A 21499-nucleotide genomic window follows, 5' to 3' on the forward strand; every position below is an offset into this window, starting at 1 on the left:
GGGATGACGACCCTCGGATCAAATGGAACCGGATACAGAGTCTGATTTACAATAAATTGGTATGCACGTAACACATCATATATGAAAATTTTACACAGAATCAATGCTAAAAAAGAATCAGAGATATATGTAAATCCAAGTGTCAATCAAACTTAATACATATTTTTCTGTAGAGTTGGAGATCGAGAAAATGGGGGATCTAAGCTGTTCTTGCCGAATTCACGTTGTAAAATCTCGATCAGATTCATAGAATTTTTTGTGGATTTTTGTACTCGGGTCACTGAATTTTGATTTCAAGCATCGAGTATGCTTACGCCTGGGTGGCGCTGCTGGAGCGCGCACTCTTCCTCTCGCAAAAGGTTGAGTGTTCGAATCCCGGGTGCCGCAGGGTGACTTAACCGGTGCACGTGTGTGGTGGCTAGCACGTGTCGCCCCCAGGGTTTACCTCCCGGCTGTCGGCCGTGCGGGGGTTCCCCGGGTCATCAAAAAAAACAAAAAAAAACTTTACAATCGATGTACTATGATCGGAATTTATAGGTTAAACAAGCATATGATAATTAAATTCGATGGATTTTTTTGGCCTTCCCAGTGGCCAACAAATCGAACAATAGAAAGATAAAAAAAAAAAAAAAAAGAGTGAAGATTCCACCGTAAACAAGATGGGGTCGGGCACATCCAACCTAAGCTCAGGAATCTTTGGATTAATTAAGGTTTAATTGATGGACGGCCAGGATCAACCAATGATTCACGAAACCGTGGGCCGGAAAACAAACGATGGGCGGGGTGGTCGCTGTCTTCTTCCAAGCTCTATCCAAAATGAATCGCGACACGTCATTTATGATTATTTTAAACTATGATTTTCGAATAAAAAATATATAATTTTCTAATAACTTTTTCGCCCCTCGTTTTCCCGTCTAATGCAAGACTTCTTTCCTTTTATTTCTTTTTATAGGTAGGACTTTTTGGGTAATCAAGCCCCACTCGTGGAATTTTTGCTACTCTCGCTTTCATCTTTTTTAAATATTTTTTATAAAAATAAAAAGTAATTAATGTTTGGATTTCGACTTTATGTAATGGAATCTCGCAAAGGGCGTTTTCAAGCACGACTTTTCGAAAGAGCTTATCTGCATTATCAAAAAATGTTAAGCGATCAGAATGTAGACAGAAAAATGATTGAACCCAATTATGATACGATTTGTAAATACATTTAAAACTTTATTATCTATCGCAATTGTAAGTTTTTTTTTTTGGTCAAAAGAAAATTGTATTCATTGCTCAAAATAGTACATGAGAAGTACGTAGACTTTCATAGCAAAGCAAATCGAAGTAGAGCAAAACCCAAAATACAACAAAACAAAGCCAAATGCAGAAAATAAGAACACTCGTTTCATAAAAACAGATTTATCAAGCAAAATAATTAGTGGACGGTTACTGGATCTCGAATCATTATCAGTATTGAGCGTACGCCGAAAATTCGTTCTCCAATAACTATAACGTTACCAGTTGGCTATGCACGCTTAGGTTCGGCTTCGTCTACACCATCGCCATATAGAGAAAACCAAAACATAGATTTAATTTTTGGAAGAGCAAATTTTCGTGATTCAGCGAAAAACTCATCCGATCATCATTGAAATTGGAGGCATATGACATGTACACGGACAGAGCATGGGTATCGAATTCTTGAAAACATTATTGAACTTCCCGATCTAAATCGGGAGAGAAAAGCTCCTGGATCTAAAATTAAATTAGGAGATCAAACTCTCTTATATAGAATTAAATCAAAAGAAAAGAAAAATCAAGAAAAGAACAAAAAAACTTAAACAAAATTAATGGGAGGGGAGGGTGAGACTAGCTCAAACCTTCCCTTATGATTGAAGCTTGAAGAAGACAATGGAGAAAGAAGAGAGAGGGAGAGAAAAAAAAATTTGAGCCGCTGATTTAGAACCTGTTTGGTAATTGACTAAATGGTGCCTAATTCTATTCTTTTGTTCTTAGGAATAAAAAAAGAACATAAATCTGTTTGTTAAATTTTTTATTCCCGGGTATAAATTTGTTTCCAGAATCAATTTTGAAACATAATCAAGAATAAAAAAAAAAGTTGATTCTTGATTCTGCGAACAAGAATTAGAAATGGAAAATATTTTTTTCTTCTTCTTCTTTCTTAGCCTATGGCCGACAAGGGCGGTCCTCACCCTCACCCAAGCCGCGAGCCGCCCAAGCCGCAAGTCGCCCTCGCCTAGGGCGCAACGCCCTCGCTGGCCCTGGCCTGTGGCTAGTCGCCAACACAAGTGATCCGGCCATGGGCCAAGGAAGGAGAAGAAGAAAAAAAGAAAGAAATATTTAAAAATTTAAAATATTATTAATAAAAAGAAATTTTGTGCAGTTACCAAACGTATTTATGTTCTTTTTCTATTCTAGAAATAGAAATTTTGGGCAGTTACCAAACGCCTTCAAATACCTTGAAATTGTTTCCGAGAATTGAATAAAAAAATCATTTCTAAGTAGAAATTGTTTTCGGGAACAGAATAATTACCAAACGCACTCTTACTGGTCACGAATGTAAGTTCAATTTATTTATTTTGCGATTTATTTCTTCTACAGTTTCGTGCGTACTCCTTTTCTATTATTTATATAAAAAAAGAAAACTGTATCGAAAATGCAATTTGATTAGACAGGCGAATTGATTCCATTACACGTCAAATTCTCATTAAAATAAATGGGAAAATCACTAGCCACCTAAGTGTAATTTTCTAAAAGAATTTTTTATGAGTCGGACCATGTCATGTGGCCTCCACATCATGGACCGATTTCGTTGTCCTATTTTAAATTGAAGTTCATTGGAATGACCGGAACCAACATTATATTGTATTATACTTATATTATACTACATTATATCATATTATATATACGTTTTTGTTTTGGTTTCCCCCCCCCCCCCCGGTGAAAGGGTCTTCCTTAAAAGAAAAAAAAAAGGGTTTTCATTTTTCGCCTTTTCTTTTCTTGTTTTGACAAGAATCTTCCTAGATTCTTAATTTGGTATCTTAGCTTTTAACAACAAAATTAACACTACATATATTATAATACGAAGCCCAACATGAAGAATCCCATACCTAAAATCAAATATTGTCAAAAAAAAAATTTCGATAGTAAAGTTATTTTAGGAGAATAATTTTCAAATGCTCGGTCCTACCGAGAGAAATAAAATAAGGCCATACTTTTCAAATATTTAAGGTTCAAGTAGCTCTAAGAGAACCTAGGAAATTCAGATGCACCCATGGTTTTTGGTTATGAGAAGCTTGGACCTGTCTTTGGAAGAACGACTAGCGGTTATAATTAATTGTCATCTAGCAGACAAACACATGCATAGACCTTGTATTAATCTTCCAATTAACTAATGACTTATTGGTAAGGCCTGAGAGAGCATGAGATGAACATCAATTAGAGATTAGTCCTGTAGACCACTTTGAGATCTTTATACCAAAGTGTGTATGTCACATGGATATATATGTTGATTGCCCATGGTTTTGGCTTAACAAGTGTGATTGGTTGGTAAACCTAATTGAAATGTCGCTCGTTGCCATGCACTTCGGCATCTGAAGGAAGTTTCTATATATTGTTGATTGCCCATGGTTTTGGCTTAACAAGTGTGATTGGTTGGTAAACCTAATTGAAATGTCGCTCGTTGCCATGCACTTCGGCACCTGAAGGAAGTTTCTCCTCAGCCTCCCCCGACCTCAGGCTTGGCAACACGTAGAAGTATTTTTTGGGAAAATGGTCATAGTTTGGTGGATCTGTTGTTGTCGAGTTCGGAGTTCGCAAAACCGTGAACGAGATTCTCTCTCAAAACCCTAGGAAATACTTCAAAATTGAGTTACACGGACAAACAAGTTGTGAACAGAACCATTTTAACCGGATAATTACGAAACCTACAACAAACAGAATAACAAGCAAGAGAACATAGAGAGAGAGAGAGAATCATGATTCGAACGATCGACCTGTGCTCTGATATCATGTTAGACAACTTGTTTTGCCCAAAAGTTTAAACTATCAGGAAACGAGCCAATAATGTATTTATAGCGTATGATTTAATAGAAGCGAATGGCCGAGATGTTCACCTTCCACCGGTCTGTGGAGATCGAAAAACTCTCAATCTTGATCACCCTAAAAAAAATCACAAATTGGGCTTGAGGAAAAGGGATTCCCTTAACAGTTAACCGTAGTCCTAAATGGATCTTTTGACGAGACTCAACGCTTAGAGCTCATAAAAGAAAGATTAGGATCTTTACTTGCTTCAGTATGGGGGTTAATTTGTGCAAGATATTAACTACGCAACGACGCGATAGATTTTCTGATCTGTTTTACTTTAACTTTCATCTCTCTCTCGAACTTACTCTGCAATCCACATCTAAAATTAATGATCCTCACAATACCTAATTCCCTTACGACCGGGCTTGTGCCCGGTGGGTGGCTTTTAAACATCTTAATACATCGAAATTACTTAAGAATTAAAGGGTGGAAAAAAAATATATAAAGAGCGCACGAAAGGTTTCAAAGTTCACTAACAAGTGGCACAAAAAGGTTCGTCAACAGTCTGCTTATTATCATTATCTAGAAGAAAAATCAGAAAAGGCTAATCAAGAGAGAATCGAACTAGAACTTGACTACTGAATGGGACCTTATCTTAAAAATCTGTCACGGATCGAATTCCCCAATTTCACTTCTTGCATGGCTGCTAAGAGAAAAAGAAATCTTGGAAACAGAAAAATGATGCTACAAATTTTTTTTTTGACTTTCGTAGAACTAAAGTTGCCATGCTTCTCGGCACTTGAACTGGATACAAAGGATGAAACCCCAATCTCACTATTGGCAACCCTCTCTCTAAAAAAAAACCCTCCCTCGAAGAAACTTCACCGGCAGCCTCTCAGCGGAGAGCCTACTGTGCTCTACTTTTCTATTCTCCTGATCTAATATGGGCGTCTTCTTTCGCTCGACGTGATTTCTTTCGTTCACTCATCGTGGTGAGTAAATCCACTTGCGGTTGAAAATATTGTGAGAATGTCGTCACCAGTCTAGTCAGCAGGATGCCTAGGACGTGGTTTCATGACTTCTTTGAAATTCAGCGGAAGCTCTCCTCTCCTAATTTAGGTGTAGATCTAAATTTGGAAGCTCTTCTCTCTTGATCCATATCTAGATTTGAGAATTTTTTAGAGGCATTCAGTCTGTGGTGTTCAACATTTTTGTTGTTGTTGTATTTGTATGATGATGGTGTTGAGGATGCCGAATCTAGGTGCGCACTACAAGCCGTAGTTTTTGGAAGGGCTCGACATGTGTCCTTCATCAGTGACGGTTCCAATGATCGGTCATCGATTTTTTTTTATGTTGTGACAGATCTAGTCTTTTGGGATGAGAGCGTGCTTATAGCTTCAAGTTATACCTTCTTTTTTTTTTATGGGTTTTGGCTTGGTATGCAGCTCTTTTGGGATTTGCATTGCTTGAAAGTTTTCTATACATCTCTCATGTTTGATTATGACAAATGAATGAAATTTTTTTCGACCAAAAAAAAGAAGGAGATAAACGGGAAAAAGAAGGGATTTACTTAGAAAAAGAAATCATATGATAGGCTAAGAATTCTCACTCAGTTAAAAGGAATTAAAAAAAAAAGTCGCGTGATTTTCAACTCTGCAACTGGATGTCACATGTTCGAATTTCACCAACTACGTTCAAACTGCACCTAAACAGGCCAAAGATAATGAGATGTACTACGTATTCCATGGGGTTTCAGCTAGTGTGTCCCTAAATTACAAGAAAAAAAGATGAAATAAAATTAGCCCGGAAAAAGTCTCGAGGGACGAATTACATTGATTTGGTGGGAAAGAAAAACCGGAATACATAGGCTAATTAAAGTGAACATTAATTATGATACTTATTTGGCAAGGTCCTAAAATAGCATTAAGGATAACTCATTGGAAACTAAATGGGAACAAATAAAAAGCAATATCATACGATATACATATGAGAAAATTATTGCAAATCATAAAATTTTGTACAGAATGAATCAAAACCTCAATATTTCAAGGATTTTTATTAGGTCCATAGCCGGTTTAGAAAATTATTTACACACTCGCCATTGGATCGTAGACACGTGGAAAAGTGAGATTTAAATTATTTAATGAGGAAATATTGATTTAAAATTTAGAATTCATGAGAGGTTTACAGGATGAGATGGTGCTGTTGTAGGACCATACTGGCCATTATTTAGGAATATGTACAGGCGACGTATCTCATAACGAGTGTGGACTTTTCATGAAATTTTTTGGTAAGAAGTTTGAGGGCGAATATTATTTTAACCTTAGCCTCGAGGATAATGACATAAATGATCCTTAAACTTTAGCTAAATATGCAATGCGATTCCTGAATGTTAACCCAATATTCAACGTTGTTCAACTCGTCCCACAACTTTTATTGGTAAATGTTCAAGCTAATCCCTAAATTATATGAAAATATCTAATGTTAAACTTCTATTAATTTACGTTCAGGACAATATTGAACATTTTCATAGAGTCTAAAGACTAGTTTGAACATTTATCAAAAGTTCAAGTATCATATTGAACAAATGAAAAGTTTGGGGACAATATTGCACATATGCTAAAATTCAATAACCACATCGAACATATTAAAAGTTCATGAACCATATTACACATTTAGAGATCACATTGAACAAATTAAAAATTTACGGACCATATTACACATTAGGTCAAAGTTCAATGACCATTTATGTCATTTTCCCTTATCTTTACAAGATAAAGCGATAAGATTTAAGCCTTATGATACAGATTTTTTTTTCTTCTAGGATGCATGATCGGAACCGGCGCTCCCCAAGTAATTGTCACATAGACGGATTCCCCCATGACACGCCAGATGAAAGGTATGTGGCATCCTAGCGTGATCAAGGGATGGAAAAATTTGGAAAAGTCTCCTCACAACAATATTCGTGGTGTCTATCCCTTACTTACTTCGCACGGATGAGCTCCAATTTCAACAAGGTATACCATCTCAAAGGAATCGTCCTTTCATGATCTAGGGTGGGTGGATAGACTTACATAGTGCCGAATTTCAATTGTTGGTGGTAGGTAGTGACTTTCATAGCTTTACCAAAGTTTCATCAGTTAAATTTCTCACTTGATGTTGTCAGCTTTTCTTTCAAATATTGGCAATTTCCGTGTAAAAAAAAGAATGGAACGAGCTCCGTATGATTTTTTTTTTCCAAAAATCCCATAGTTTATTTTACTAAAAAATAAAAATAAAAAATTGTATATGTAGTCGATCCATTCTAGTTCGGTTCCTTTTGGAACTGGGAACCGGACCAACCGAGCACAGATTCTACTTTTAGGAATTGGAAACCGGACCAAACTGGCCAATTCGATCCTATCCGGATGATTCTCAATTTGAACGGTCCATTTTGCAGGCCCTACATCCGCACCGGGCAGGGCGAGTCAAAAGATCCGGGACCGCGGGTCCAGGCGAGCTCGCCGTGCGACCGCCCGCAGCCGAGCCCCGCCCCTCCGGGGCCAAAATGGGCACGCGGCATCGTAATAATGCCGCGGATACAGACAAAAGACAAGTTGCGCTGGGCCCCCCCCCCCCCCCTCCCTCGGCCCATCGTACGCGTCAACATCTGCCGCACCAGAATCATCGCCCTCCTCCTCCTCTCTCCCCCACCCCTCCACATGCGCTCGCCCAAAACGCCCCAAAAATCACCGCCACCGCCCGGAATTTACCATCCTGCCCCTCCCACTCCTCCTCCCCCCGACGCCCCCTCCCTCTCTATAAAGCACGACCCTCCTCCTCCTCCCTTCCATTCCTCCTCCTCCCCATCATCTCCGATCACTCCGTAATTTCGCCTCTGAAGTTCGGACGGAGCTCGACCTGAGTGTCCAGTCCCTTCCCCGTTTAGGTTCGAGTTAGTCGTCGTGGCGTAGAGAGCGTAGAGAGAGAGAGAGAGAGAGGGAGAGAGAGAGAGAGAGAGAGAATGTTGGGAGTGTTCAGCAGCTCGATCGTGTCCCCGCCCGACGAGCTGGTGGCGGCCGGCTGCCGGACGCCGTCGCCGAAGACGACGTCGGCGGAGCTCGTGCGGCGGTTCCTCCAGTCCAACGCCTCGGGGGTGTCGGTGCAGATCGGGGACCACGTGCAGCTGGCCTACACCCACCACAACGAGTCCCCGCTGCGGCCCAGGTAATAAAAAAAAGAACAAACCAACACGCCGAAACGAAACGAAACGAGAAACCAAAACCAAACCAAACGACACGAACCGTGAGCGTCGAGCGATGCGCGAGCTTCGCTCGAGACGACGACGTCAGTCGAGAGTGTGTTGAGATTGATTCTTGCATGTCGACATGAGCTTTGCCGATCGACCGGGCGCGATCGGCTTGGTCGGGACGAAATCCTTGAGCTGAAAATGGCATAATCTGCATGCTTTAGCCGAATTTCCACACGAGCCTTAAATTTGCATGTTCGACCGTGGCTGTCAAGAGCCGAAAGATTACTCAAATCTTAAAGGGGGAGATGTTGAAATTCGAACCCGGATTACGGAACCGACGTGGGATGCGTTGCGTTCGGACCGACGTTTCGATTGTTAACTATGTAATTTGCCAAAACATCTTTGGAGATATCTTTAAGCTCTTGGAAATTCTGGGTTGTTCTAATTTTCCCCAGAGAATAGGAGATTAGTGCCACCACAGGAAATTTCAGGGGCTCCGCCAGCGAAAAGATAAAAACCAAAGAAATTTTTTGACAAACGGTAAAGCAAACTATCAGGAGTTAAATCTCGTTCTTTTCGTTGATCTATGTTTCGCTCATGATGTCTGGTTTTTGTTGTGATTTGCCAAGTGATTCCAGCTTTGGTTTATAGTACTACCGGTTGATTTTCAGGATGTCCATGGCATAGGCTTGTAGTTAGTAGTAACCCCAGGAAAGCCGATTTCATTGAGACTCCGTTCGTGACGTGACCCGGTTGGTAAAGGACTTAGACTGGTAGTTTGCGTGATGATAATTCTACAGCTTAGAGGTGAAGCGATGAAAAAAGTGGCTCCTGAAATCTTCACTTTTGGAATTTTGAGAGCTTAGAGACTTGGCGTGACTGAAATTTGGACTCAGTTAAATCATAGTAAAGATCTCTACTTGTTGAATGGACTGCGTCAAGTATGTTTTTGATCCCCAGCTTGAAGATTGGCTTGTTCTGACGTTGCGTTCTGTTGTAACTCGATTGGCAGATCGTTTGCGGTTAAAGATGAGATTTTCTGCTTGTTCGAGGGAGTACTGGACAACCTGGGCAGTCTCAGGCAGCAGTACGGGCTTGCCAAGTCCGCGAACGAGGTGATCCTCGTCATCGAAGCGTACAAGGCGCTGCGTGACCGGGCTCCGTACCCTCCTAACCACATGGTCGGCCACCTGAGCGGGAATTTCGCTTTCATCGTCTTCGACGAGTCCACCTCCACTCTGTTCGTGGCTTCTGTAAGATATTCCGCCTGTCAAATTCTTGTGTTGGTTGAGGGAGCGTTTGCTTTGAATTGTCGCTAACGGCTGTTATTGACAGGATCAATATGGCAAGGTTCCTCTTTATTGGGGAATCACTGCCGATGGGTACGTCGCATTCGCGAATGACGCAGAGCTGCTCAAAGGTTCTTGTGGCAAGTCACTCGCTTCATTTCCTCAAGGTAGAGTCCGGGAATCGTGTACATATAAATATACTTCTCGATAGTCCGCAATTTTGTAGAACAATAAGAAATAGCCGTGCTCTATATGAGTAGTTTGGGCATTTCTTTGTCTCATGTTAAGGTGCTTCTCTCTGTTGACGAATTATGGTCACGCAGGATGCTTCTTCTCCACCGCAGTTGGGGAAATAAGATGCTACGAGAATCCGAAGAATAAGATCACTGCAGTTCCTGCAGATGAAGAGGAGATCTGGGGAGCAACATTCAAGGTAAACTTATTTATAATATAAATGTTGACTTCTATGAGATACTTGTTAAGTCGGTCAGTGGAGCTCTCGGACATTGGTGTAATAATCTTCCCGGCTACATATTGACCTGTTTTTTAGTCACCACAAGATTCTGTTGATAGTAATAAGGAAAGTGTAAGTCCTGTTTTTCTTTGACCACATTGAAATCAGATTCTGAAAGCTGCCTCATCTCATCATCTGCCCTTTGAAAAGGAGTCTGCTATTAGTCCTGTTATTCACTGACTATAAGTTGCTGGTGTGTGCTTAATGAGAATCACACAGATGCTGCTTCTCAAGAGCTTTATGTTCTTGGAAGATATGATTGCTTATGCAGTAAGAGTAGACTAAGTTGCATCACATGGTAAATCCAAAATCACAAATACCCTCTTCATATTGACTGGCGTGATCCTTGATTGAATTATAGACCAAACATCTATCCCGTTGGAAAGTCTGACAAGGTAGACCTACCTTAAATTTATTGGCAATTGGGGGTGGTTGCATCTTCATCTGTTCCTTCACTAAATTTTATGGATAATATGACAAGCATGCGGGACTACTTCGAGTCGCTGCCTGGTTCATCTACCATTGATTTTCTTTGGGTCAGTGTACCCATTTGTCCATATCCATCGAACTCGAAACAGAAACCTGAGCTCATCCGCATATAAACCCTCCACTCCACCCCACTGACATGTCAATTTGTGGGTATGGAATTTCAGGTGGAAGGGCCAGCAGCAGTTCTTGCAGCCACAGAATGAGATGAAACCGGGGTGTCCTGTAATGTTGATGTTTGAAGTTATGTACCCATCTGAGGAAAGAGAGGGAGACATGTTCCTGTGGCTTTTGGTGGTTCATGACTCAGGAGAGCTCAATACAGATCCAACGAAGTGTAAAGAGAGAGAGAGGGAGAGAGAGTGGGGTCGTGGGGGAGATGTGAACTGGTGGTGGTCAGTTGGAGGGAGTTGCAACTGTTGTAATCCTTTGTAGCTTAGGTTTGAGTTTTCCTTTTGCTGTTGCTCATTTGATTTTTATCTTTTGACCAATGTACAAGTTACGGCTATGCTGTCCTGTGTGTCTAATAAAAGCTTGGTTGAAAGTTGGGTTGTGTTATTATTTGCATTTCTTTTCTTTGCCCAAGTTTGTGCAGTTGCTTCAAGTGAACGATGATTATATCCTTGGACAATTAGGTGAAGTAGAGAGGTATCCTAGGTGGTTCTTAAGCACTAAAGTGACATCTTAAATTATTCAATGAGGTCTGTACTATTTAGCTCAAGTTTTTTTAACAAAACGTGTGCGATCAATTATGAATTCATAAGCGGTCGTAAATAAAAGTTGTTAATTATTCTATATGGCTTATGTGATTCAAAAGATGAGACTATCGACAAAACTTACCAAATTTTATCCAGGTTGGTTCTACCCAAAAAGAATCTTCTCCACTTATAATGACAAGAGGACGATAGGATGGTGACATTGACATTGTGAAATTGATGGGAGAGACTATAAAAATATAGTTACTTTTCTTTCAACATGGTAAAGAAAAAGGGTAAAAGGCACCAACAATTCCAAAATTCCAAAATTTATCCTCCGTAACACATTTATCTCAAAATTATTTTTTGGGACACCAAAAATTTCGAACTAATATCTATATGACACATTTACTTCACGTTTCACATTTACCCCAAACTTCTTCTTATGACACTAAAAAATAATTTTAGTTATTTTACTGTATCTTACTATTCGATTTGATTCACAACTCATAAATTTAAGATTTTGATTCACAATGTATATCTCGGTTTGGTAACTATGGTCAAAATACTCGTAAACAAGGATGTGTTTTCCCGTATGTTTTGGGCTTTGAACGCATGGAGCTTCTTTCGTCCTCATCACCAAAAATGAGAAAAGGCCCATCAAGTTTTCTACGCAACAGTAAACCAACTTGAGCCCAAGTTTTGTTTGCTGCTTAACACACTAAAACCGCGAAGACGCCGCTTCATCCGACGAAGATCCTGGCTAAGCTCCGAATCGCCGGGTTCGTAGTTTTTCTCAACGAACCATATAACAAAACATGTCCCCAGTTTAACAGGCCGAAATCATCGGCTTCGGTCCGGGATTTGAAACTCCAATCGACGAATAATTTACCGACGAGGTTTCGGCATTGCTATCTCGAGTCAGAAATCTCGGCTAGACAAGTCTCTAGACCCTCTTGATCCACACGTGCAATTATTTCCTTTTTGCCCTGTCCTATCTCTAGCTCTCTCTCTCTCTCTCTCTCTGACTTCTACTCTTCCTCTTGCAGAGCGAGGGAGTCGAACCCCGCACCCCATGATACCAGCAATCCCTTTACTAATAGGGTCGCATGTCTATCGGCATACGTGCAAATATCAGATAGCCCAAGGTTGAAAGCTTTCTGTAGGTTTTCCTTGTCTCGGTCTTTTTGGGCCCAAAAAGGACGGCCCACATTCGATCCGGCCCAGCCCAAAATCTACACCCCCGGCCGACAAATTTGTTTTTGTCCGGGCGCTGTTCCGACGACGTGGCCGCCTCCCCGACCGAGCCACGTGCCCGCCCGTGGCGTCACTCCCCCACGGCGGGGGAGCCGCCCGACAGATCACGCGCCGAGGGAAAAGACCGGCCATCAAATAAGAAAGGAATCTCGGAGGGCAATATGGTCACACGACGTGGCGAAAAAGCTTCGGGGTTCGGGTCAAGACGACAAAGCGTTCTCGGGTCAAGACGGCGAAACGGGGAGTCGCGCTGTCCTCTCTCCCTCCCCCCACGCACGGCCTTCTGCGAAAGTCGTATCGCAGCCCGAAGGAAGGCAGAAGAAGGAAGAAATAGAGAGAGAGAAAGGCAAAGGCAAAGGCAAAGGCAAAGGAAAATTTTGAGGGAATTTTGCGAAAAGGGGAGAAGGAAATCACTCTCATCTTTCCACTCTTTCTCTCTCTCTCTCTCTCTCTCTCCGTGTGCGCGGCTGTGATTCTCTTTATGGTGGGATTCCTGGCAGCAAAGGAGGTTCGATTTTGAGTGGAGAGGGGTATGTCAACTGTTGCTGCTGCTGCTTCTCTCTACCTACTTTTTCTCCTCTCGTGGTTTTCTTGGCTTCTTTTTTTCGGTCTTTGTTTTTCCTCCCCCTTTTGGGTGCTGTCGTTCCTCGTCTCGTCGTGCGTTTAACGTTTTCTTGTTCCTTTTCCCCGATGTGTTGACAACCCATCCCCGGTCTTGACTTGGGTCTTCCTTACCTGTTGACAGGATTTCGGAGCGGCTCCGTGGGTCGCTGAAGCGAAGGGAGAAGCAGCAGAGACGAGGTGCAAGCTCCGTGCTTTTCTTCTTTCATTTTCTTTCTTTTTTTGTTGCTGCTTCTTTCGAATTCGTGCATCGGCTCTTTTTGTTGGAGGGTAAGGGGAGATGGGTCGGGGTTTAAGTCGAAATCTGGTCCGGTGGAGTGTTTTTCTCTCTTTGCATGCATCTGTTTTCAGTGCTCATGTGCTGGTGGCTGTGTTACGGGAGGGACCCAGTTGGGGTTTGGGCTGCTTGTTCTGTATCGGCTGAACCGTAGAGCATTGATTAGATCAGTTATGCGCTTCTTTTAGAAATTTTTTATTGGGAAACTTTTTTCTGAGTAGTTAGCTGAATCATGCCCGGAGTATCAGTAGCATGGGCCATGGGGTGTTTGTGCGGCATGGCTTGATATGGGGCCATGTAATTGCTGATCAGGTTTATCAGATTCGGCCTGATAAAAGGGGAAAATTTTGGCACAGCAATTTTACTTGTACGGTCGTATGTGATTGTGCTGATTCTATGATTTTCTTTTTGAAGAAGTTGCGGATTTTTTGTACTAATCCTTGCAAATATATACTCAGAGATGGTGGATCTACCTTGTAGAGTTTAGAGATCACCTTTGGGATAGGGTTATTTGGTTTATTGTTATTACGGTATGTTGGAGAAGTTTTGCTTTGATAAGTTTCTTTGTGCTTGATAGTATATATGTTTTATTGTTTGAGCTCATCAACCTTTTGTGCTGGATTGTATATATTTGTTCTGTTGAGGTTGGAGTTTGAGCCGTAAATTGTCAATCTTTTGGTTGTGAAAGTGTTGTCCTTTCTTAGTTTCAGTGAATAGAGTAGATCTTTGTTTGGTTTAAGGGATTAGCACAGCTTGCAGCGTGGAGTGCTTGATATAATAGGAAGGTGTGTATGTTTTAAGTAGGGCCACAATGTGATAGATTGAGTTGTCTCTTCAGTGTTAGTCAATTGACCGTTTGCTGCTATGCTGATATGTCAGACCATTGTCTGTACCGGAAACCTGTAATGGAATTCATATACATAATCCACTTGCTGATACCCTTAGGTTAAACTGATTAGGAGCTCCTAAGAGGGGATTGCCTAGCTGTTTTTCTGTTTTTCAGTGACCTGTTCTGTTTTTGTGCTTTGACTACTAAAAAACACATAGTTGGTAATTTAGATGTAATAAGATGGGTGGCTTGCATAAGAGTATCACTCTTGGGAAGTTTAGTGCTTTTTACATAGTTCAGACAGGGCTTTCATATGTAGAAATTTTGTCTTGTGTACTTGTTGTAGTTGAGTGGGAATACTAGTGAAAGCCAAAACCTGTGGTTAGCCTTAAAGCCTTAGGACTCTTATCATCTTATGTTTGAGGGTTGCTATGTACTGGGCTCCTTGAGATGCAAAGCGGGGATGCATGAATTTAGACCATTTACTTTATGGAATTGCATCCAAAGACTTATGCAAAAGATTCTGCTTGCTTCTTGTTGTTATGTTGGCACCCATACATGCACAGAGAGAAAGTTTGCTTCGTGCTTGCTTTAGCAACTGGACAGTTACAGTCTGATTCTTTATAGCATTTGGCTCTTTCAGGTTGAATAGGAATCTCTTTAACTATTGGAGAACAGTGCACGATGTATTTAATTTCTTATAACTCCCATGCAAAGTTTGGTAGGATGACAAAAGTTTTAAAATTCCAACCCGTATATGGGACAAGTAAGTGTAAAGAAGAAAAGCAATAAATAGTTGAAAAGGGGTGTAAGAAATCGAATATGATACCTCTAGCTATGGTACCGTAGTTGAGTGCACAAACCTTTTCTTTTTGAAAGTTGAAACTAATAAAGAAGGATGTGAAATATAGGTAATACTAGCCCTCTACCTGAGCTTCTCAATCTTTCCTCTTGCCATTGTCTAGAGAAAATTTTGGAGTTCTTTCTAAATATTGATATTGGGCTCTTAATCTGGTTAGAATATTAAATTGTGGTTAGAAAGCATGCTGTGTGGTGGAATTCTTATGTTTATGTCATGTAGTATTCTCACGTGGCATCACTGAGAGCATTTATACTAGTTGCAATTTTTTAACATTAGAATAACATGTTACCATGTCATACAAATTTAAATATTTGATTGAGCATCATTACCATCTTGGTATGCCTCGTGGTATTGCCATTGGATGAAATATCTTTTTTTTTTTCCATTTAAAGGATATGTTGTTAAGATGTTCATTCATTGTCTATGAATTAGTGTGAATTGTTGTCAATGTAGGATTACCTTCGAGTTTTGTTGGTCTGGATTTCTTCATCATTTGGTGTCTTTTGTCAGACAAAAGAGTCTTGATTTTTTCTTCAGTCGTCCTGCCTTTGATAGTCTTGGCGATTATGTCTTTTTGACGTGTTGTGTTGCAGTAAAAGCTCTTCAATACAGAGTCTCTTCCTTCTGCTTTGACATGGATCAGCAGGGGAATGGGCAGACCCCGGCAATAGGGGTCGTTAGCAGTACTGCTCAGATGTCATATGGTTTGAGTCCATATCAACCCAATCAAATAGCAGGCGGGGCTCCTCCTGGATCTGCCGGACAAATGCAACCTCCTCAGCCTGCTCCTTCAGCTCAACTTGCGCAGCATCAGCTTGCATATCAGCACATCCACCAGCAACAGCAGCAACAACTACAGCAGCAGCTTCAGAACTTCTGGACGAATCAGTATCAAGAAATTGAGCAGACCACCGACTTCAAGAACCACAGCCTGCCGTTAGCTCGAATCAAGAAGATCATGAAGGCCGATGAGGACGTGAGGATGATATCTGCTGAAGCTCCTGTCATATTTGCCAGGGCTTGTGAGATGTTCATTCTGGAGCTGACCCTCCGTTCCTGGAACCATACGGAGGAGAACAAGAGGAGGACCCTCCAGAAGAATGACATCGCAGCGGCGATCACGAGGACTGATATTTTTGATTTCTTGGTTGATATCGTGCCCAGAGAGGATTTGAGAGACGAAGTGCTCGCGTCGATCCCAAGGGGAGGAGGTCTTCCTGTGGGTCCTCCGGCCGAAGGCGTTCCTTACTACTATGTGCCATCTCAGCATGGTCCACAAATGGGTGTTCCTGGAGTCATTGCTAGTAGGCCTGTGGCGGATCAGTCTCTTTACAGCCAACAGCCTCACCCTTACATGCCTCCTCAGATGTGGCCACAGCAACAACCGCAACAACAGCAGCCGCCTGCCGATTCTTGAGCAAGGACGTGGGTGAGTTTGTGAGTTGATCAACAGGTTGAAGGTTGAAACATTGTAGCTTCTCGTGCTGCGAAAGGGAGACCTCGGTGGATCGAGTGGCCTGGCTGTTGTGTGTATATTATTGCCCTATCATTAGCTTCTTTCCTTGGGCTGTAGTAGTATGTGGATAGTTAATGCAACTTAGTTTGCAGGATTCCTTGGTACTTTCTTCTCCTTTGATGACATCTAATCCTTCATGCTTGTTTCCATCTGCAAAATCTTGACTTGGTTTTGGCCGATTGATTTGCTTTCCGATTTGGCCCTCGTAAGAAAGATACCCTCTCTCTCTCTCTCTCGCTCTCTCAAGCGAACATTGCAGAACCATGATGTACCAGGTACCCTACTGGCCCCAGTTCTTCAGGAGTGAAGTTTTAATGGATGGTACGGGTATAACCTTCCTAGAGACAAGGGGATGATCTTGTGCTCGCTTGCAGGTGCCTAGTTTATGACTTCCTTACGCTGAGCAGGGCACTGGCCCTTGGGAAGTATAGTCATTTTCGTGGCGCTACTCCGAACAGCTTCCCACGATGCGTGTCATTCAAACGACGAACCCATCTTCATCGGCAGCGCCATGAGGACCGACACCACAAACATTCACGCACATCAAGTCTCGATAGGCGTAGAGATGATATGGAATCAAGTTGAGCCGATGTTGTTGTGACCGGACTTGGCTCGAACATTTAAGGTTTGATACTGAACTGGGTGTCCGAAACTCTGTCTGAGATTAAGCTCAACTTTACTACCAAACACATCAAATCTACATTCATTCTCGTAATATATGCTTCGTTGTCTAAGCTGGGGCACCAGAGACGCACCCACGAAGAAATGCCCGCCGGGGTCTCTGTTTAACAAACAGTGCATTCATTCTTGGGCAGGGAACGACGTCACATTGACCTTGAGAGAGAGAGAGACAGAGAGAGGAAGATGAGGGACAGGACGAAGATGAACGCGATGAGGTCGGGGTTGGTCGTGATCGGAGCATTGGCGTTTGGTTATCTCACTCTGCAACTGGGTTTCAAGCCATTCCTCGAGAAAGCCCATGTCGCCGCCGCCGCCGACGCTTCTCCCTCTCCTCCGCAAGATCCCACCGCTCTTCGCGACGAGTAGAGTACGGTAGCTCATCGCCCTTCTGTCTTAATGTTGAATGTTTAGCAAAAAGACCAGTTCTTGTCGTTGAATCTCCCGTGGTCGAGCTTTATCGCATCGTAATTCGAATCTGGGTTGCTTGATTCATGTGGAGTTGTGGAGGTTTCATCTTGGGTTGGATGAGATGATTGTATGATGATGAGAGACGTCTCGCGTTTTATGGCTGAAACGATTATCGGCGAATCTCAGTGAAGTGAGAAAGTTTATCTTCTCGGAAAAGACGGTTCTTTTCTGTCCATATTTTTCATTTGACACACTGGTATGAACTGTGGCATTGTTTAGTTGTGCATTATATGAAAAATCGCGTGTCTTTAGTACTGCTTGATTTCATATGCTGTTTTGCTGATTATCTTTAACTTCAATAGTTGCGATTCCAATTTCCATGCGGTGGTGCTCATCGGAGTTTCCCGAGGGGTTCAGTATGCAAATATGAGCTTCAAAAAGAGGCGATAGACGAGTACATATTCGATTCTTTAAAACTGCCATATATGGCTTTCACTGATGCGTTGATGGATTGGCGAGCTGTGATCAGGTTATAACTTCTGTTGGGGGTCTCTTTGCTTCATATCTGCGGAAGAAAAGGAAGCTTGTGGTGACTGTTTCTGGGTTATAATTCATTTTTGCACCTCCTTTAGTGATTGTATGAACAAATTGGCCATATTTCTGGACACGAGCAATCAGTAAGTGGAGCAAAGCTCTACCCAAATTGTTAAATTGAATTTGTGGTTTTCCATTAGATATCTTGTGCTTGGATGAAGAGCAAGCGGAAGTTGTGCTTAGGAAGCTGGTTTTAACCTGCCGATGAGCAAGTTGTGCTGAGAAGGAATACATCTGATCATTACGCCTTTCTTTTATGATTGTTTTGCTTAAGGTAGAGCTTCTTTGCTTGTGAAGGGCTGCTTTTATATTGATGAAGTTTTTCTTGTAGATCCATCAGTAAGAATAGGATGGTTCTTTGATCAGACATTGGAGCCATCTGGCTGTGTCTAGTGATTTTCTTTGCTTTTATATTCATGCCTTTCGTGTAAGTTCTCTTTGCTGTTGAATGATCTTCTGCCAGCTGCTTCTTTCGATCTGTAAAAAAAAGGGAAATATGAGAAATGAGATGCAAGCTGAAGTGTTTTCAACTTTCAAATTTTCCATAGTCTATTGAAGTATGAACTTCTTAGCACGGGGTTGGGATAGGATGGTTTCCTCGCAAGTATGATTACAGGACAAGTCAAGGTGCAATTTTACTCTCGAGGGAAGGTTGTGGCTGTATGACAATAGATGTAAATGAGCAGCTTTAGCACAGACACCTTGATGCTTTACTTACACCTCTCTCTGAGGCTGTTGAAAACTAGGGATGTTATGCTATCGTGAAATTGCGGTTTGATTGGCAGGAATTATCCAAAAACATTTCTTGTTTTTTCTTCCCTGAATGGGAGCAAATGCACCCCATCTTCTCTTTTAGTCGAATTCCTATGACATGTGAGCTAATCAGAGGTTTGTGCTGATTGCTTGGGTCAAAGAACTAAGATAGCATGTCACGATTTTCCTTTGGCAAGGTAGTGATGCACATGTAAATGCAGTTAAGCAGGCATTCTAATAAACGCCATACGTTTTTTCCGTTATTTAATCAATTGGGCAGGTCTGTGAAATAGTGTGCAAATGATGAAAAACCAAGTCCTCTGTCTTCTGTGTATTTTAATATATTGTATGCCGTGTCGTCACTCTTCGCGGACCTGTCATACATTATTTGCAACTTTGCGCATGGTCAAGTCTGCGAGGATCGGATGCATGAAAAGGGCATGAAATGATGGCAGAAAACACATGTTGTTCTCCCAGTTTAAGTTGCCTTCAATTTTTCTTGCCAATTGGTCCATTGAAGTAGAATTCCTCTCGCATCTAGCAGTCTGTCTCTGGCTCTAGCAGTACTTCAGCAACCTGATGTATATTGGCATGGCAGGTCAATGGAATTAGCATAGTAGTTCCGACTTCTTCATCTTCTTCGGGTGCGTTTGGGAAAGGTTTTCCAAGGGGTTTTGGGCATCCAAAGCCCCTTGAGCCACAAAATGTGGTTGTTTGGGAACAATTTTAAAAACCCCATTCAGCAAAAGTCAGCCTTGTGAAGGCTGAAAACCAAGGCAGGTCCTAGGTTGCCTTGGGCTTTCAGCTTTCTCGGCATGCAAGATTCCTAGATAAGTAAAAAATAATTCTTCCAAAACTACTCTCATCAATTTTTTTATTTTATGGTTTTGCCTTCATTTATCACTGTTCATCATCTTCTCTACTTAGCTTGATCGACGTGGTCGTGCATGGCTGTGAGGGGATGGCAACAGGCCGGAGAGGGGCCGGCGTGGTCACACAACCCAATGACCGTCGCTTAGGGTTGCACGACCACTGCGAGGGGCCACGTGACCCAAGCGAGGGCCACCTGAGGTCGCGCGACCTAAACCGCCCTAGCTGGGAACTCGTGCGACCTCAGAGAGGCGCCGTGTGATTCAAGCGAGGCCTGCCTGAGGTTGCGCTACCCAAACGACCCTTGAGGGTTGGACGACCTCCGCGAGGGGTTGCAAGGGTCATGCAACCTCGGCGAGGGGTCGCCTTGGGTCACGCGACCCAGACGACCCTCACTAGGGTCGAGCGACCTCCTTGAGGGGTCATGAGGGTCGCGCGACCCCAGGCAGTCCTCGTTTGGGTTTCACGACCCTCGTCAGGGGTCGCTCGACCCTAGGCAGCCCTCATCGGTGGTTGCCGAGGGTTGCCTAAGGTCGTTCAACCTCAAATGACAGTCACCAGCAGTCGCTTGCTCTTCGCCGGTTCCAGGAAAGGGTTTGAACTTTTTTTTATTAAAAAATAAGAAAAGTCTCTTGCAAGAATAATTTTTCCAAACACTATTTTATCCAAAATTGCTTTGCAATGGACTTTTAAGTTACAATTTAACAAACACAAGTTGCATTTTGGAAAATTCCTTCAACTGAAAGTCCTCTGTATTTTTCCAAAGACTTTCCTCCAAACTGTTCCCAAACGCACCCTTCGTGATCTGAGCTTTTGGTTTGGTCTCATCAACTTTCCCCGTTTGCTAGGTAGGGTTGTCATGCTTCTGTTAAGGAATTAATCTTTCTACTTTGCAGTTCATCCTCTCTCTCTCTCTCTCTACCTATTTTAGGTAGGTCCATCCTATGTTAGCTCTCTTCACATGAGCCGTCGAATTCCGTAGATCCGCCCTTCTACATCCTCCTGTACAGTTGGGTTGAGAGTACCTATCTGGCCGGACGAGCCGGTTTGACTGGTGGGTGGATTGCGAACCAATTCGCTCGAGTGAGATAGAGAAGAGAGAAGGAAGTCTGCTACTTCCCGGCTACATCATTCGTGGAAATGTATATTTCTTACTCCACTCGATGTTGAAAGCGTCTCCCACTAAATCCCGACATTACACGACACGGCGTAGATGCCTCGCCCCACATTAGGATGTTCACTAATATATAGAACAAGATCCACAAGATTTTTTCCGAATAAATTAATGATGACTAATCTTTAGTTGGCAATTACCTCGCTCACTATATATATGGTCTTGCTCCATTAAGTTATTCTCCTGTCTGTGGTCCCTAGACACATGTATCTTTTCATTTAATTCGTTTTATTTAATTATTGTGCATCCTCAGCCAGTATAAATGCGTGAATAAATGAGAACCCATGGTAGCATGCAAGGACCGGAACCGAACTATTATGCTACTTAGAAGGTGGCCCGCACATCTGAATGTCATGGAAACTACGGACATCTGAATGATTTAGATGTAATTAGTGGATGTAATTGTGTAGGGAATA

The 21499-nt window shown here is 42.2% G+C and overlaps 2 protein-coding genes and 1 long non-coding RNA gene across 6 annotated transcripts; all 3 read left to right on the top strand.

The window, feature by feature from the left end:
- The first annotated feature begins 7925 nt into the window (after positions 1-7925).
- On the top strand, positions 7926-11104 carry LOC115685052 (stem-specific protein TSJT1). The gene is made up of 5 exons (XM_030610046.2): positions 7926-8232; positions 9270-9510; positions 9593-9713; positions 9870-9979; positions 10714-11104. Exons 1-5 carry the CDS (start codon positions 8030-8032, stop codon positions 10750-10752), a joined length of 714 nt encoding a protein of 237 aa, XP_030465906.1. The 5' UTR covers positions 7926-8029; the 3' UTR covers positions 10753-11104.
- Positions 11105-12836: 1732 nt separating this feature from the next.
- On the top strand, positions 12837-16796 carry LOC115685051 (nuclear transcription factor Y subunit C-9-like). Of its 4 annotated transcripts, none has more exons than XM_030610041.2 (3): positions 12837-13032; positions 13244-13299; positions 15681-16796. In XM_030610041.2, coding segments are annotated over exons 1-3 (882 nt in total). In that variant the 5' UTR covers positions 12837-13030; the 3' UTR covers positions 16505-16796. The 4 variants fall into 4 exon arrangements, with proteins under 4 accessions (XP_030465901.1, XP_030465902.1, XP_056169775.1 ...); XM_030610042.2 differs by having other exon boundaries at positions 12844-13028; XM_056313800.1 differs by lacking the exon at positions 12837-13032 and adding an exon at positions 13132-13155.
- An 859-nt stretch (positions 16797-17655) lies between these two features.
- On the top strand, positions 17656-18697 carry LOC130138766 (uncharacterized). The gene is made up of 2 exons (XR_008817068.1): positions 17656-17948; positions 18055-18697. It is a non-coding gene; the product is annotated as an uncharacterized LOC130138766 (long non-coding RNA).
- Positions 18698-21499: the final 2802 nt, after the last annotated feature.

Source organism: Syzygium oleosum, unplaced genomic scaffold (genome assembly GCF_021117445.2).
Source record: "Syzygium oleosum isolate NSW1041296 unplaced genomic scaffold, Sole_v2.1 Sole_v2.01, whole genome shotgun sequence".
Taxonomy (NCBI): Eukaryota; Viridiplantae; Streptophyta; class Magnoliopsida; order Myrtales; family Myrtaceae; genus Syzygium; species Syzygium oleosum.

Excerpts from the sequence above, each read along its gene's own strand:
- LOC115685052 (XM_030610046.2), top strand. The coding sequence starts at position 8,030 with ATGTTGGGAGTGTTCAGCAGCTCGATCGTGTCCCCGCCCGACGAGCTG. Across the intron at positions 9,714-9,869 it reads ACTCGCTTCATTTCCTCAAG|GATGCTTCTTCTCCACCGCA; the intron begins GTAGAGTCCGGG and ends ATGGTCACGCAG. Across the intron at positions 9,980-10,713 it reads TCTGGGGAGCAACATTCAAG|GTGGAAGGGCCAGCAGCAGT; the intron begins GTAAACTTATTT and ends ATGGAATTTCAG.
- LOC115685051 (XM_030610041.2), top strand. Across the intron at positions 13,300-15,680 it reads GGAGAAGCAGCAGAGACGAG|TAAAAGCTCTTCAATACAGA; the intron begins GTGCAAGCTCCG and ends GTTGTGTTGCAG.